We start from the raw sequence: 18,159 nt of genomic DNA, 5'->3' as shown, positions 1-18,159 counted from the left end.
GAAAGACTTTGCCTGCAAATCTGTGTTGATAATTGGGATTTGGAGTAGATTTAGAGTGGAACAGAAACGCTAATCCAGAGAATATAGATCATGCTGGTACCGTTTAGAAACACAGCGTGACTGATGTGTTTTTAATATCCTACTTTATCCCAGCAGACCCCCCTTTCCCCCTATCCTTTCCCTTGCTCAGCAGTCACCAAATACCCTTCTTCCAGCAGGAGGCCTGGAAGCATCAGTGTCTGCTGTGAGTGGTCTTCATGTTTGCCAGAAACTGAGTGAGACTGTGTTTGTATGTGCACATGTAGACACGCACATGCATGCAAGAAAGAGGCTCTGCGTGTGTGCACGTATGTGAGAGAGAGGCGGGATATATTTCAACACTGAAGTAAAGCTTGCAGCTTTGTGTCAATCCACAAAGCTGATCTGCAGCATGTCATCTAAGAACCTAAGACAAGAGACACCCATCTGGCCCACATGCCTGCCCTTATTTCAATTTCCCTCCTAATCCCCCTACTTCACTGCTTTTTTCAACTTCTGTTCCAGTCCAAACACAGACTGAGGTACCTCTGACATTTATCTTCCTTCTCCTCACCCCACTCCAGCTACCTTCTCCTCTTATTTGTTCCATGTCCCTAATCTGACTTGTTTCCTTAGTTTACATATTAATTCCCCCCTTTTTTTAGCCTCCTTTGCAGTGTGAAAGTTACAGAGGATCACTCTTAACTTGAAGCACTGCCAATAACTTTGTCAACTCTTATTCCTCATTTACACACTCATAAGACCTGGTGGAGTGGGGAGGGGAGTTTTACAACTTTATCAGCTTTGCAGAAAGGATGAAGGAAGCCGATAAACAGCTCTCAGATACAATTCTTATTTCAAAGGGAGAGAAGTGTTAACAACCTTACTGCTGCATCACAACTTCAGGCTATGTTCGTTCGTTCAATGCCATCCATCCAGGTGCTTAATCATCTGTCTAATTCCCAACAGATGGGCAAGGCCTAAAGGTTTCTGGGTTCTTCTTAGCAAGGCCTGACCGACAGAAACTGCAGGATTTAGGTATATGTTACTCACAATAAAAATCAAACAGAGCACTCCTAGAGAGATTGTGCCATTTTAAAGGCCAGGGAGCAACTCCTGTTATCTAGGGCTTCACCCTTTTCAAGCAATAATATCCTTCCTGCTACTGTGCAGACAGAGTGATACAGATGTCCAAACTGAATTACTTGTGGTATTTCTTTCGAAAGCTTTAAATGGTAACAATATTATCTCCTAAATCCTATACAGCTTCAACATCTTTGTTGCACTTCTTAACAGCGCCTTTACAGTGAACTATTGCCACTTAAAGCCCTGTGGACCTTATCTGGATAACATTCCCCTAAGTTTGCTTCCTAAGTTCAAGATACAAATTACTTCATATCATTCTGCTTGATGTTTAGCCTGCTCAGGAAAGGGTGTTCCTAAGCAGAAGGGTTTCTTCAATTGTCAGGCAGAGTCAGCACAGCTGGCATATGTATAGCATGTGCTAAGACCTGCACCAATAAGCTCCTAGGCCACATTGTGGACCAAGACCTGCTGTTGTAGGAATCAATACAGATGATGCAAAATGTATCCTGCAGATGCTGTACAAAATCCCCTTGTACCACTTGACAGGGTCACCAGATGCAAAGGAGGATGGAGTTTCCTATATTGTTACTGCTTGTGGAAAAAAAAGGAATTTTGACAGGGAATAGGAAAGGGAATTTCCTATTCATGGAGGACAAGTCCATCCAAGGCCTCTAGTCATGACAGTTACCTCCTTCCTCCAGAGCCAGAGGCAGTATGTCTTTTAATATCAGTTGCTGGAAAGCAACATTAGAAAAGGGTTATTTGCCATCATGCCCCAGAGGCATCAAGTTGGCCACTGTGCAAAACAGGAGACTAGACATGATGGGCCTTTGGTCTGGTCCAGCAGGGCTTTCTTATGTTCTTATGACAGGTGGTCCCACTTTTGTTACCTGCACATGAGAATCCTCAGAACCGTCTAAGTTCTCTCTCCTACACAGTTGCTAAAAAAACCCTGCTACTCACTGCATCTACACACTGAGGGCCCAATCCTATCCAATTTTTCAGTGCCGGTGCACCTGTTCCAATGGGGCATGCAGTGCATCCTATGTTGGGGAGGCAGTCATAGAGACTTCCTCAAGGTATGGGAACATTTGTTCCTTTATCTCAGGGCTGTATTGCGGCTACACCGGTGCTGGAAAGTTTGATAGGATTGGGCCCAAGTTGCTCACTCTTCTTTGAAGAATCTTTTGTCCATTTCTCTCCCTGTCCCCCCCCCCCCACACACACAATCCCCTCCCCAATTCTGCTTTGGCATCCAGCTGCTATTTACTTTATTAAGAAAGGCTGGAGACATAGGAAAGTTTTGTCAGGGAGCTGAAGTTGCTGTGACAGAAAATGCTGAGAGTGGTATTTTAATTTTTTTTTAAAGTCTGTACAAAGTTGCTTCACCAGAAGCAACAGTGGTATAAACAAAAAAAAACACAAAAAACAGATGTAGTACGCACCCTCCTGAGCAAGGAAGGCTCTATCATGCCACCTTCATATTTCTGAAGAATAACAATCTCGCCATTCCCTGGGGTTCACTGGCCAAGCTGCAGCTGGATAGTCCATGCTCATCTTAAAGTCCTCCACATAGCACAACATGAGGCAGCTTCTCCTATCCATCTTCACACACCTCCCATTTGGTGATGTACTCCCTCCCTCCCTCTAAACCAGGGCCTCTAAGAGGAATTTTATCAGAGGGTACAAAGTTTCTTTTGGGTCCCTTTGCAAAGGGGGAGGGGTGAAACAGAGAGGGAGAGGGTGATGAGTGAGCAGAGTAGGGGCAGGGAGGGGCGAAGCAGGGCGAGGGGAGGGTAGAGACAGCTGGAAAAGTCTTTGGAACCCAGGTCTACCCACCCATGTGGCATTAGTAGTGTCTCCAGTATCCCCAGTCATGGTAGTGTCCCCAGCATCCCGTATAGACAACATGTCTGAGAAGATAGGAAAATGTCAGATCCCAGGAAATTTCTGGGCCCCCTCCTTTGACTCCTGGGCCCCCCTTTTGACCCTGGGCCCGGGTACAAATTATCCCCTTTACCCCCCTCTCCTAGGCCCTGCTCTAAACATGCTAGTGAAAGTCAAGAGTAGCCAGGGGAGGAACAAACTGGGAGAAGTCACAGCTGCCTCAGCATTCATTGCATTGGGAAATTTTAAAGTGAGACATGCATGGATGCCCAGATTGCAATATGCAAAATCTGCCACCCCCAGCCTAACTTTCATCATTCATCTACAATGAACTTGGCATTCATCAATCAAGTGTTTTTCATACATTCTTATATCATGTGCTTTTATCTGTTCAGAGTCAGCCTTGCTGAAGAGGAAAAGTTTATGGGGAGACAGGACAGGATGGGATGGGATGCAAAGAACAAAGCGACTAGCTCCAAATTTGAAATCCTGGGTACCCAAATTTGGGAAACCCATAAAGAATGTCTGATCTTCACAAGCTTAATGCTCAACACACTCAGGCCTGTTTCAAGTTTCTTCAGACTGGCTCCAAAACGGAAGCATGTTTGCAGTGCTCGGGCTCAGTTTCCTCATTTTTGAGCTCCTTGCATTTGATCTACTGCTGAGAGTACACTGCACAGTTCCTTAGTTTTTACTGGAACTAAATGCAACAGGCAGCTTCCTGTCCCTAACAGAAGAACCATCAAACTATGTTACTAAGTCAAAACATGCAAGCTTCAGAAAACAAAGAGTAACTTTTTTTTTTTTTGTCACTGCACAAGCACAAAACGTTTGAACTTCACACTCTTGACTGGAGTTGAGATATTTCATGTCAACCCACTCTATATACCATGTCAGCTATTTCGCTGATGTGAAGCTTTTCTGAATAGCCCCCACCCGGCAGCATACACTTTTTAAAAAGGAAGCCTGAATGAAACCTTAGTACTGTTCACTCTCAAGTCTGCCAAATTTATAGTACGGTAGTACATACACTTCTCATGAGCATGAGTCACCTACTCATGAGCTCTCAAGCACGTTAAGAATGGCTTCTGGAGAGTTCAAAGTGATGAGAAGAACTGAAAGAGGCCCTTAGTCCAGGTCTGCACAATGTGAATTCACCAAGCCAGACACAGACACAGCTAAGCCTTGTAGCCTGCCAGGTATGTGACAATCCTCTCATTATAGTACTGTAGTCCCAGTGGTCAGCAAAACAAGGAGGCTTTATTAACCCCTTTGATGAGTTGCATTCAACTTGGTAGATCACAAGTAGAGCATGCAAGCAAGCTAGGGCAGGGAGCAAGGGAGTATTGTTCCAATGCCTGATGGTATCTTCTCTCTAAGCCACATGATGCAATCAGAGAAAGCAAAAGGGAAAAAGAAGTGTATGGAAGCCACACAACAGGGAACCTCTTGATTGCAGGTTGGGCTTGGGGATGAACAAAAGGGATATCCCAACATGCGGAGCTCCCTTGTAATGGACCATTGATCCATCTAGCTCACTTTTCTCTACACCAAATGGCAGAAGCTCTGCAGGGTTTCAGAGATGCCAGGGCCTGAACTGGGGTCTGCTGCATACAAGGCAGGTCCTCTTCCACTGAGCAACTGCCCCCCCCCCCCAACAAATGCTTTTTGGATACTGTGGAGAAAGAGTAAATATACATGGAAGTCAATTCTGCATGAGTGAGTGGTCGGGTAAAGCTGGGGGGGGGCAGAGTTATGAACTTTGTGCTGCATAATTAAGTGTTTCAACATGTTAATAATTTGCACATTTATCTTTTCAAAAGCAGCCGCAGAAAAGCCATTTGTCACTGCGACGGCATCATCTACGATATGAACATTCTCATCCCATCTCACTTCCCCCTTCTCCAACCCATTCCACCTCATGCACTCACTTAACACTCACTTTGGTTTCAGGCCATTCAACGGGACTACATGCAGAAACGAACCAATAATCAATGAAAACTGACCTACGTAATTAATTTGCTTTGAGATGCCAAGGGAGCGTAAAGAATGGCACGGCTGGATGAGGCAGGTCTGTTCTTCCCTGTTCCTTCCAAACCCTCTCAAGCCTCAACTGTAAATCAAGCTCATGCTGCTCTTCATGTTAAAATGTTCCCTTGTCACTTCAGGGTGTTGTTTTTTTTTTAAAGGCTGCATTAGTTCCAGTGGGTGTTGGAACCCTGCCAGCTACAGTGTCAGAAGTGAAAGAAAGAAAGAAAGAAAGAAAGAAAGAAAGAAAGAAAGAAAGAAAGAAAGAAAGAAAGAAAGAAAGAAAGAAAGAAAGAAAGAAAGAAAGAAAGAAAGAGGCCGTTTATGATTCTAAACCCCTTCATTTTATTTTAGTGCTGGTTTTGTCATCAAGAGTTTCTAAGGGCATTAGAGGGAGAGAGTTTCTATTCTGTCAGCAGGGAAAGGAGTTTAGAACAAACTTCTCTGCATACGTGCCTGCTTGTGCCTGTCTCCCTGGACTTCTTATTGATTTAGTGCAGGATTATGTTACCCCCATGGAGACAGAAAACACTAACAGGATTATGGGTTCAGGATTTCAGATGGAGAAGCATGAAGGGGAAAACAGGGAAGCCAGCGGAGATTATCTTTCTGTCAGAGAGGCAGAGAGCTTCAAGTGGGGAGCAAGGCAACTTCAGATATATGAGACGGATCCGGAAGGAGAGGCAAATTGGAAATAGAACCAACCTGAGGACTGATTCCTGTTTGAATGGCAATTTATGCAATTAACACCTCTCATGTGATCTGCAGTAGCTTAACTACAAGTTGCACCAGATTTCATGTACTTGAAAAGTAATTGGTGTAGTGGTTCAGGAGTTGAACTCAGACCTGAAAGATCCCAACTCCCAAATTAATGCATCCCCCCCAACACAGTGATGCCAAACTGGTGAACGCTGCATCTATAGTGGGAGGGGGCCAGGAGGCTTCAGTGGGGAAAGGGGGTTGTAAAAACTCCTTACCCCATGTAAGCCTTCCAACCTGCAATGGATCTCCTCAGACCTGCATTGGCAAGTTTGCCAGCGCAAGTCCATAGACAGAAATGGGGCAGGGAGCCTGCCACCAGAAGGGATAAGATCCATCACAGGCTGCCCACAACAGACCCTCTCCCTCCCACATGTTCTTGAGGTGGGAGCAGGGCTGTGGGCACCACAATGGCTTACTGTGAGGTCCTGCCAGGCCCTCCAGAGGTTCTGCCAAGCTCAGAGCCCACTCAATTGGCTTCTCTGCATTTCAGAATGCCTCCAGGAGGCTACCAGAAGCAACTTCCAGTTCACATCCATGACTTCTGATTTGCTTCTGGGGCGTTCTGAGTGCTTCCTGTTAACGTTGGATTAGTCTCTCTTCAAGTGTTCAGGCTGCCTGCCTGCATGTCGTGCTATAAGCTTGCATGCTTATAGCATCCTGTAAAAGGAATAAACACTTTCGCTTGACGCCAGCAGTAAGCACCTAAGCGATGTTAACAGGCACGAGGGCTGCGGAGAACTACAGATAGCAGGATCTATGGATACTGGCTCCACGGATATGGGAGGACGCCTGTACTTTTAATGTGCATAAGAGTTGGTTATTACATATAAGTTAAATGAATGTTGGCAGTAAGAAAACACTACTCTTCATATGTGCAAAAGACATTCTGCTCTACCTGATGGATAAACAAATCGTGCAATGGTGGAAGGTAGAGGAAAGATTTGGAGAGTTCCATCAGTTCTGGTCAGGTATCTGGTATGCAAATCACTTCCCACTCACTCACTCCCATCTTCGCCAAATGCAGTCCTGCTACTTATAAAAAACAACACAGTTGTCCCCCACTGCTATAAGCTCTCATTAATCTTGTTTTTCCTCCTCTTTATTCAACTTATCCCTATTCCCTTGCCTTTGGTGTGCTGTATCAACACTGACAGCAGCAAGGGAATTGGAAGTCTACTAGCCTTCACAGCCTAAAAAAATGCTTCCCCTTTTTTACTTACTCCCTCAACAACAACTGAAGGTGGGGGTTGCTCTGAACTTCTGGAGAAAATATTATCTTTCTTCTCCAGTTCTGCTACACGCAGCTCTTCCTGCCTCCTTGGCGCACTCTCTCAGTTTCTTTTATGAAGATGTAGATGTTAGCTGACCTGTCGGTAGCACCAGTTAAATTTGGCTCTGAGCCCACCTTACAGATTCAGCAGGGAAGGAACATGCTGCAGGCTCTAATGGTCTCAGACACACACACAGAAACATACATATACGTGCATAAGTGAGATCCAACAGAGTCCTCCTCCTCCCTCCTCTTCCCCTTCCCCTGCACTTCATGGGACCAAATCAAACTGTGGCAGAATTCACAAATCTATTTGGCACGGCACAGCACAGCAATCGAACCGTGCAAGACACTGCATTAACACGCCACCAAAACAGTGTGAAATCTGCACATTAAAAGAGGGCTTTTGGCAACTTTCCTACAGAATGTCCCTTTGGAGAGAAGAGAAATGGAGCCAGCTGCCCTTAGCGGCTGACACTTGTGAGAATGGTCTTGGAGCTCAATCATATTCTCAAGATGCGCCAGCATATCTTCACCTGCACTGGTGCAAAGACAGCCCCACCAGCATAGAAGCCCACCCACTGATGGAAATGCCACAGATGCCAGCATAACACCAGAAAAACAGAAAGGCAATGTTCCAAGCCACCATGATTTCACCCCCTACAGGGTACCACTTAATGTATGCTCTCGTGGCACCACCCTCCTCCACAAACACAGAGCTTGCATCTCAATCCAGGGGACAGGTGGGACTGATGCTGTTCTCAATTCCCCGTTACTCTCTCTGTGTTTCTCCTTGACCCTCACAGGCAGCTGTTCCACAGGCAAAGACACCATGCAGACCCCAAGGAAGCCTATAAGACAGGCTTTCGGAAGTCTTCCCAAGGGAAGCCTGTCTGCAGTGACCAATGTGAGCCCAGTTGCTGCTCAGCAAAGTTGCTGACCTACTCCTTTCAGTCTTTGTAACTTTGCAAACTCCAAGGCAGACAGTATACCAACCAGTGCAGGCAGACGTCAATGATAGCTGTTACTTGGCTGTCTTTTGGGTAACTTACGATGGCACAACAGCCCTGCTAGGAGGAGATGGTTGGCAATCTCACCTGCGTTCTATCCCAAATAGGATTCAGTCATCAGTGTGACACTGAAAACAGCTTTTGCATTTCTTGCTTCCGCACATAAAACCTACACTGATGTAGAATGCACGTTTTGCCGTTTATTCCACTCTCTATCCCTCACTAACTACTCTTATACATAATACTTTCCCAGGTCAGATGTTACTGACATCATTTGGGAAAACTTCCGAAGTCATGCAGTGGGGATTGAAGATGTTCTTCCACTATGGGATCATCGCAAACAAGTCACTTAAATTAGGTGGATGCTTAATCCTTTCCCTGTCTAGTGCATTTTCTCTGCACCCCATTTCCAACCTGGTCAATTTTCCCTGGCCTGGCCATGAGTCCAGGTTTTCTGGTCAATTCAGGAAAAGTGACTGGGAGGAAAGCTTGAGGCAGAGACATTGGGGGGGGGGGAAGCAAGATTAAGCCTTCTTCCTCCTGCCTGCTGCTTCCCCACTGCGAATCTGACCCCTACTGTGCCTTACGCACCAGAGGAAAACATGGGATAAGGAATTCCATGTTCACTGCCAAATGTCTAGTTCTGGCCGTTGGCTAAAATACGACAGGGAGATATTTTGTTTAGGAAAAGAAATCTTGAGGGGGAATAGATTTGAAGGAAATTGTATTTCTGGATTACCTTTCTAAAGATGAAATGATAGGTTGCTCAGCTGGGATAAATCAGCTTTAAAGTCACTGACCTGTCTAGTGCTCCAGCCTATTTGCTCCAGATGAGAACTACTTGACTACCATGTCAAACGGGGAAGCAGGAGAGAGCTAAATGTGTCACGAAACTCTTATCAAAACCCACCTCACATCTCGGTTTGCTGTGAATGGCAAATTTCCTATAAGTGACAATCTCAAGTAATTTATTGCCTTTTCTTCCTGAGCATGATTTTTAACTATTCCCCAGATCCGTGAGCATTGCAGATATAATCTCACATGAATCATCTCTCTCTCTCCGAGTCCTGCTGGAAGTTGAAACTTGGCTCGGGTTCAAAACAAGGACCGCTGCTGATAGTGCTGAGGATTTTCTTCTCTTCTTTCCCTAGGAGAGCAAAGCTGGGAAACATTTGGGCTTCCTAAGTGTAACGAAGGCAAAACAAAGACAGGTGGGCTCAGTGGGGGAATGGTTCCCTCTTGAGCAAAGATGAGAATCAAAGAAAAAAGAGAAAGGCCAAGTCTACCTCAAACCAATCTGGGCTTTCTGAGGACTTCAAGTTCCCTTATGGTGCGAGCCCAAGAGGGCTAAGAAACCACTGAAAAACAGGACTGAGCAGGAACTCAGGAGTCACAGTTCACCAAACAAATGCTTAGACCTATTTTGGGAGCCTTGAACCCCACCTAGACAATTGCAGTGTGCTTTATTTGTCTTGCTAGATTGCCAGTTTGTCTAAATAAATCCTGAATATGAATAGTAATTTTTGAAATGCCAGCCTGTTACAGCTTGAGAAAAAGAGAAACAGTATAACTCTTCCTTCTGATGCCTTCCCACCCAGGATACCAACCGGCAGAGCCAGCCTGAAAATGCTGGACTTATTTGCTGCTCCCTTTCTTCTAGAGGACAACAGACATGGGGGGTAGTGCAACAAATAAAAGAGGTGCCTCAGACCCTTCTGACAACTGGCAATGGTATGAGGTTATATAGCCACCTTGCCAAAGCCTTGCTGAAGCCTGATCAGTGCTTGGATGTTGACTGCTTGGGAGCTCCATGAATGTTATCTTGAGTTCCATGAAGGACAAAAGGCAAGCTCTAAAACAGGGGTGTCAAATTCGTTTCATACACAGGGCCGAAGTTAGCATTCAGGGCCCCAGTAGAGGGCTGGAAGTGATGTCATTAAGCAGAAAGTGACATCATTAAGCAGCTAATGGCCAGAAATCAGTCCCTGTTCTCATATAGAAACTGATTAACTGCAAATGACAGAAGAGAAAGTATGCAATTCTTGATCATATTTCAAGATTTGGGAAAGCCCAATTTTCATGGGGGCTGCCATTTCAGCTGTAACACCTCGGCAGCTGAAAGCCTAAGGGCCGGATAAAAAGCTTCCAGGGGCTGCATCTGGCCCTTGGGCCTTATGTCTGACACCTCTGCTCTAAAACATGTGATAAATAATAATGAAAACTCTCTTAAGCTACTATCTCTCTTGGCCAACAGCCATTGCCAGTACTTGAATCAGAGAGGCCAAAGTGGCAGAGGAGATCTGCCCTCTTTGACCGATGGTGATGACTAACTTTAGCACTGTTTTTAAAAGATTATGGGGGCACAATTTAGCTAAAATGGGGGTGGGGCTCTGGGGGTGGGGTTAGTATTGTCATTCAGGGGCCTCCTCCCTGTTCCTGCTCCCTAATTTGAGCACTGACCATCGCCTTATTCAGAGATTGCTTCAAAAGGTTTTCTTCCCCTTTGAAAAGTGATTTATTGTGACAAAGTCTGAGAATTCCTGCTCTACGGTATTCTGCAACAGAGCACTGAGGGTCAGTTAAGAAGAATCCTCACAAGAAAGGCAAAAATGAGTGACAGCTGCACACCTTCCCCAGAGCAGCAACAGCTTCATTATACACAGCTGCACTCCATACAGTGGACTCTCTTGCACACCTGCCCAGAGCACAGAATCAGTGGCCCCCTCCCCCCCAACTGAGCACACACTAAGCATTCCAAGGTCCCGGGCTCAGCAAGGGTCAACACAGCCATATTTATAGACAGAGCAAGCACAAGCACAGAGCGCTCAATGCATCACTGCCAGCCATTGCTGCCGCTGCTGCTACTGATCCCCTATCCCCTGACAAACTGAATTGCTCCTCATTATTTATCGCTGGGCTTTATTCTCTAGGACATCATGATCCCCTCTCAGGATTTGTGCCCTTTCATTTTCCAAGCCTCAATAACTCCTGAACTGCAGTTTCATGTGGTTTTGTGATTGTTAACCCAGCATGTGGACGAGGCTCAGGCCATAAATGCTCAATGAATCTTGTATGGCAAAACATGGGCTGTGAAAGCATTTTCTCCTTCATTTGCAGTCAAAAAACATACTGCAGACTCTCTCTCCACTGAGCAAGGCACAACAGCAGCCAGGTTTTCCAAGGAACACCGTTTCCTCATCCCTCATGAGATAAGAAAGATTACTTGCTGGAGTGGGGTGGGGTGGGGGTGGGGAAGACTTCTTGGGTTGCCTCCCAGCAGCAAGTAGAAAAGCACCACAACTCTTTATGGATTCCAGCTGATCCTTCCTCTCCTTCCACCATCAACAGAGTATTTTGCACTTTTGGGGGGGGGGAGGCCTTACCTTATGATTTTTGCCATGTCGGTACATCATCCAGTCTTCACCATTTGTGCTGACCTCCAGTTTATATGACCGCACATAGTACCCATTCTGTGTTTCTCTGGAAATGGCACCCTGTGTAGCAATGGCTGTCAGCACTGTCAGAAAGCGCAGATCCACCTGTGGGAGAGGACAGAGGAGGAATGGCAGGGGTTAATAAAAGACCATAATGAGATATCTTCATGTTTCAGACCAGGGGTCTCCAAACCCTGGCCCATGGGACACATACAGTCTGTGGCGAGCTTCCATCTGGCCCATGGCTAGCCTTCGGCCCTCTAGACCAGCCATTTTCAACCACTGTGCCATGGCACACTGGTGTGCCACAAATGGTCTGCAGGTGTGCCGCGAGAGTTTGGGGGAGGGTCATTTGATAATAGGGCCAATGGGATGTGAGCTCCCCACCAAGAGCACGGTGTGCCTTGTCAACTGTCAAAAAACCAATGGCGTGCCTTGACAATTTTAGTACATTGTCAGTGTGCTGTGAGACGAAAAAGGTTGAAATTCACTGCTCTAGAGGCTCTCGACCTTGGGTTTGGAAGAAACATTTCTTTGGAAAACCTCTTGGAACCTGATTTGTGGTGCTTCTTGCCTCCAAAGATTTTTCCTTAATTCATGGGTATTGAAATTGATTCAAATTTAATATAAATTTGAATATAAATTTAGTCAAATTTATTTAAATTTTTTCGACCCTCAACATTGTACCAGATATTTGATGTGGTCCTCCTGCCAAAAAGTTTGGAGTCCAAGTTTGGAGACTCCTGCTTTAAACATTAAAGGTACTTAATGTTCTTGAAAGCAGTTGTAAAGTTGCACAGGATGGCAAACTAAGATGCTGAGGATTAGAAAGCTGTTCAGACACAGTGCGCTGTGAGCATATTGTTCTAGTATGGGAATCATAGATCCAGTTTGCCTTCTGACTAACTCATGGTGGATCTCAGTTAGTCACTCCAGTACATCATAATAGTGTATTGTGCCAAGGGGGTTCTCCAGAACTCACTGTACCGGGGTGTTGGTGTTTCAAGAAGAATATATCTGAAAGCAGACCCTTGGATCAGGTGCTCAGCTGGGGTAAATTAGTATGACAGTATTTCATTTTCAGTAGATCACAGTGACGCAGCTGTAGTTTTTGCCACTGGCCATGTTTAGAGTTGCCTATTCTGCTTAAGCTCTGTTCCAGTATAAGAACTTAATAGGATCAATTTTCAGACCAGCTGAGTTAACATTACTAGATGTGGCAGCATGTGAGCCATAGAAGGAAATGTTTTCAGGCTGCCTGGTTTTGTTGCAGTTTTCATAATTGTGGGAGAGCAGTCTGTTTCAGAATGGCCCCTCCCTACCTCCCATTCCTTCCCTTTGCCTTGAACTGTAGGAAGGTTAGACTGAACTGTAAACATCCCTGAGATCAAATCTTCAAACTGCTTATTGCAAAATGCTCAGTACAACTGAGTTCCAGCCTCCCTTGCAAGTTGTAACTAAAAAATAAATAATAATAATTATGCATTGCAGTGGAAGTAATTTGAGCATAAGCAAGCTGTGTGCCCCTTTACCAGTGTGCCATTAATCATACAGAGTAGAACCCCCTGATGTTTTGCTAAGTCTGCGGCAAGCAAATGCCAACATGCCAGATTTCAGAAGTGAAAAAGACAGTTTTTTGGTTCAGGCAGGGTATCTGCTAGCATGCGAGAGAGAGAGAGAGAGAGAGAGAGAGAGAGAGAGAGAGAGAACACAAACAAACTCCTAATCCTGGGCTGCATAAAACACTCTAAGACAGGGGTGCTCACACTTTTTTGGCTCGAGAGCTACTTTGAAACCCAGCAAGGCCCGGAGATCTACCAGAGTTTTTTTTTACAATGTTCGCACCATCATAACATATAACATTTATGTGTACAATGTATGTTGGTGTACCTTGAGCCCCACTGAGTATAACAGGACTTACTCCTGAGTAGACATGCCTAGGATTAGGCTGTGAGGCTGCAATCCTAGCCACACTTACCTGGGAGTAAGCCCCGTTGAGTACAATGGGCCTTACTCCCGGCGTTTCCTCCCAGAGGCACCTGAAGGGGGGGGAGTCGGCACTCCGCGATCTACTCATTTTGCCTTGCGATCTACCGGTAGATCGTGATCCACCTATTGAGCACCCCTGCTCTAAGACTTTTCCTGAAGCTGAAGTCAAATAAAATTTCATATCTAACAACAGAGCACCAAAACTAAACTGAAGTCCATCTAAAGTGGGACAGAGACCAACACATGTTTCTTTTGGGAGGAAGCCTTCATTTTTCACACGTACAATTATGTGGGGATGTTCAGTTCGTCTTTTCAGATGGGTGTTTTTTTTTGTTTGTTTTTTTGCGATGCAGATTATAAAAGGTCACAGACATGCTGGCCCAGTAATTGTGCCATGAAAAATTGGACATCTGCTACAGGCAATGACCTTTCAGTACTTTCAGTGTTGGTCGCCCTGCAGTACTTGCCATCCAGGCCACAACTCTTTGCTGCCATGAATTGGTTCTGTGTAGGCCCTGCTTAAAGTCTCCCCTTCATACATTCTTGCTGGAGTTCCCAGCTGCTGGTATGCATCGCAAATCCCCAGCAGAATAAATATTATTCTAGCTGTACTTGCCCAACACACGCAAGAAAGTCCAGCTCATTTAGATCGCCGCAGAGTCAACAGGCCTCGTTAAGTGGTAGCGCTCTCTCCCTCTTAGCCCTCTGGAAAGTCCATCAAGGTTCAGGGGGCACCGGGTCAAGCCAAGACTTCTGCAGGAATGTTAATGGTCCAGCAGGGCTGCCTTCAGTTCATGAAGACAGAGTCGCACTGCTTTTGCCAAACAGCAGTTCAAGACTCTCCTGCTGGCTCCCAGCATGCAACAAAAGCTACAGAAGATTCTACAAGCTTCCCGTTCTGGGGTCAATTTAACAGCATGAAAATCAGTTTGGTTCATGGAAGAGACAGTGGGGGGGCCTGAAGGTCTGGTGGGTAGCCACAGTTCCCTGCCAAGACAAACTATGTGTCCAAGCAAAGTCACTTTCTCCCACTGCATCAGCCTGCCAAGACTGCTTCCAGGGACACATAGCGTGCCTGCCTGTGCCAAGCAAGCCAAGCTTTTCATAGAATAGAATGCTAGCTTGGGGTTCTAGCAGACCATGTTTTTGACAAAACAGACTTAAAGATCAGTTCTCACCAGCTGTCTGGCAACACCCTGCACATGACCGATCTTGTCTGATCTCAGAAGCTAAGCAGGGGCAGGCCTGGTTAGTACTTGGATGGGAGACCGCCTGGGAATACTGGGTGCTGTAGGCTTGGATGGGAGACCGCCTGGGAATACTGGGTGCTGTAGGCTTATACCATAGTCTTTCGAGACTGAACGTTGCCAACCAACCAATCTGGCAACACAACAGTTGCTAAGCCTGATATTATGACTTTGCTCCCCCCTTTTTTCTAAATTATGTTGATACCCCTTCCCTAGTTACAGAGAGTAATAGTACTCTGTCCACTTGGAGCTCAAAATACCTGCAGGAATTCCTTGTTGTTATCAACATTAGGAGTCCATCCATTATCATCACTATTAAGTCGGCTCTGCTGAGGGGTCCACCTGCCATCGGAATACGTAGAGGAGGCAGTGATCTGTTCATTGGAAATTCGGCCAGATTCCATTCCCAGTGGAATGTTGCACTGGAAATCTGGAGAAGGCAAGGAACGAAACAGAGATAAACTCTACACAGAATCTGGTGTGATTCACTTTTAACTAAAACCATTACTATTCATTGCTTCCCAACATCTTATCAAACAAGACTTTCATAGCCAAAAACATGAGCACTGAATGTGTCTACACACCCAAGAAAGCAGATGAATCATTAAAGTTAGGAAAGGACTGTCAAGGAGCCAACAGGTGCAGCCCTATCAAATTCCTACTCATTTGTCATGATATGCTGCAATCATTGCAGATGCAGATCTTTCTTGCTGGTGATCTACAAAGAATGAAGAAATCTAGAATTCTGTACTAAAAGTTATGAATCCTTTTGCCAAAAGCCTTAATTTTTTGGAAGCAGAATAACTACAGCAAGTGTGCATAGCTAAATTTCAACAGCATCTGTAAAATTTATTTTTTGGCAGCATTTCTCTTTTGTCATGGAGCAGAGAATGGAAACTAGGACTGCTATACTGGCATATTTGTAGATGACAGAAGTCTAAAAGCAGACAGACTGGGAGTGCATTGACCATTATAACTCGCTTGCTGGATCAGACCAAATTTGAATTTTGCTGTAAAATTCAAATGCCAACACTCAGGTAACAAAATAAAAAAATAATAATATTTGATTCCCACCCCATCCCCCAAAATGTTGTAGTCATTCATATTCAGAGATAGAGAATGTTCAAAAGTCTTGGCTATAAATATAACATACTTATATCTATGCCATTCAGTGCTTCAATTGCAAAATCCTGAATTGAAAAAGTACCAACTCTCAACCTGAACTTGCCAACTTACTCTCTGGCACCTCCTGCTGGACCAAATAATAGCGAGCAGAGAAGCCATCTTTAGCTACTGCCAAATCCGTGTGGAATGTGAGGGACAAGATGCCGGTAGTCGAGCGGATCTCTGAAGGGGTTTTAGTGCCACAGTACCTGCCAATCAAGGGACCAACTGCAATAGAAACAACATGAAAACAAAGTTGACGTTCCCTATAAATTAACTGCCCTCTTACCTACTAAGGGGAGTGAGCACAGTTCAGTGGTAGAGTACATGCTTTGCACACACAAAGTCCTAGGTTCAATCCCTAGGTTCATCTCCAGTTCAAAAACAATTTCAGGTCACAAGGCTTCCCATGTGCTCTATTTGGGAATGTCAGACGTTAGATAGGAGGTCAGACAGTGAAGAATGAGCAAATCCACATAGGGTGAACCAGAGAAGAACTAGGGTGGCAAAAAATTACTTTGTGTACTACTACTAATTTTAAAGAGTTATTATTTTTCAAACCTGGAAATGACACCAGCCTAAATAGGTGCTGAAGTTTAACACCAGTTGCAGCAGCTAAGCAGGGAGGTCCACAAAAGCTACTAGCCCAATTTAAGTTTTTTGAGCCATAAATCCTATCCAAATTTCCAGCACCAGTGCAATATAGCTCCGAGGTAAGGGAACAAATGTTCCCATACCTTGAGGAGGCCTCTATGACTGCCTCCCCACCACAGGATGCAGTGCACACCCCACTGGCATGGCTGCACTGGCACTGGTAAATTAGATAGAATTTGGCCCTAAAGAAACAACTTCTGTTGGGCATTCCCTGCAGGTCATTGAGTGGCAATTCTGATTTGTACAAGCAATATTCCCTCTAAGACGTCCACACGGCTACACGGACCCCTTAGACTGCTGAGCGGCAGAGTAGCGTGACATCATAGCTGAACTTCCGGGAACACCAAGTCTGACCTCACGGAGCTTGGTTTCCTAGGGCTTCCAGCTGCAGTTTTAAAGGGAACAATGTCTACAAGCAACCTGGCAAGTATGTGCTACTGGCAAGCTTAAGTACAGCTGTTTATAATGTATCAACAGTTTTCTTAGCATACAAAATTGTGATATACTTATTGACAACATTTTTCAGCAATTTTCCCACAAAACAGCACTCAAGGTAAGATACAAAACCATTCTGCATGTATCTAGTGTATTTAAAAAAAAATGTGTTCCTCTTCTCTCTGTCCAAGTGGTTCTCGAAGATCAGAATGGACTCAAATATTCAAGTTTCTGATCTCCATGATGTGATTATACAATATTCTAAAGTCTAAACATGTTTTTAACATTGTCTAAAGATACACAGAACCAGGAAGAGTGCAATAACCACAGAACAGGTACAATGGAACTCCATCTCCATTTAATATAACTCCTGGTCTCTGCTAAGGACAAGGCAATAATATATTAGATTGGATAGAGCTGTAGGGTGTTTGCAATTTATGACCTTTATGGAATTCTTCAGACTAAGAATTGATGCTGTTAGCCTGACAATAGCCAGACACGAGAGAGAGCATTGCCAATACATCACTTTAATCCTTACCTTGAGGAATACCATCCCAGATGTCCAGCCAATCATACTTGCAATCCCCCTCCCCAACTTGCAAGGGGTCATGCTCTAGGTCAAAGGTTAAAAACTGAAGGATAATCTCCATCTTTGGCTTGGCCATGATCGTGAAAGCACAGTCCAAGTTATGAGGATACTTGTCAGGAAATCCTGGGGATTCAATAGTACCATTCGAACTGGTGAAGTTTCTGGAACAATCTTCAGAGCCTATGATGAGAGACAAGGGGAGACCAAAATGGGACATTAACATACTACATCACCAGTCACCTCACTAATAGTAGCCAGGCTGAGAGGCATAATTCATAATTGTTTTTAAAGCACTTAAATCTCTCATGCAGAAAATTGCTAGAGCTTTGCAAGAGTATTAATTATTAATTATTACTGTCCCCATTTTAATTTTCCATCAGAGTGGCAATTAGCAGAGCAGTCGCACTGAAGTGACACCTGAAGACCAGCCTCTGAAAAGCCGTAAAATGGCACATGAGCAGCAGCCCTAACTTTCACAAGGGTTCAATTAAAAATATTTGGGGTAGGAAGGAGATATGCATGAGGGCTTCTGTTGGAAAGAGAAACAGAGCTGCCTTTCTCACTCGTCCATGTTATCTGCACCAGA

The 18,159-nt window shown here is 44.9% G+C and overlaps 1 protein-coding gene across 2 annotated transcripts in view; it reads right to left on the bottom strand.

The window, feature by feature from the left end:
* The window catches only part of NRP2 (neuropilin 2), a 204,907-nt gene that overhangs the window by 97,177 nt on the left and 89,571 nt on the right, over window positions 1–18,159 (bottom strand). For both annotated transcript variants that reach the window (XM_066623286.1, XM_066623373.1), the window contains exons 4-7: window positions 17,523–17,753; window positions 15,968–16,123; window positions 14,992–15,161; window positions 11,445–11,600 (exon numbers count right to left, since the gene is read on the bottom strand). In XM_066623286.1, the coding sequence (XP_066479383.1) occupies window positions 11,445–11,600; window positions 14,992–15,161; window positions 15,968–16,123; window positions 17,523–17,753 (713 nt within the window). The remainder of the gene's footprint in view (window positions 1–11,444; window positions 11,601–14,991; window positions 15,162–15,967; window positions 16,124–17,522; window positions 17,754–18,159) is intronic.

This window comes from Tiliqua scincoides, chromosome 1, assembly GCF_035046505.1.
Source record: "Tiliqua scincoides isolate rTilSci1 chromosome 1, rTilSci1.hap2, whole genome shotgun sequence".
NCBI lineage: Eukaryota > Metazoa > Chordata > Lepidosauria > Squamata > Scincidae > Tiliqua > Tiliqua scincoides.
This window is presented reverse-complemented; position numbering and strand designations above follow the sequence as displayed.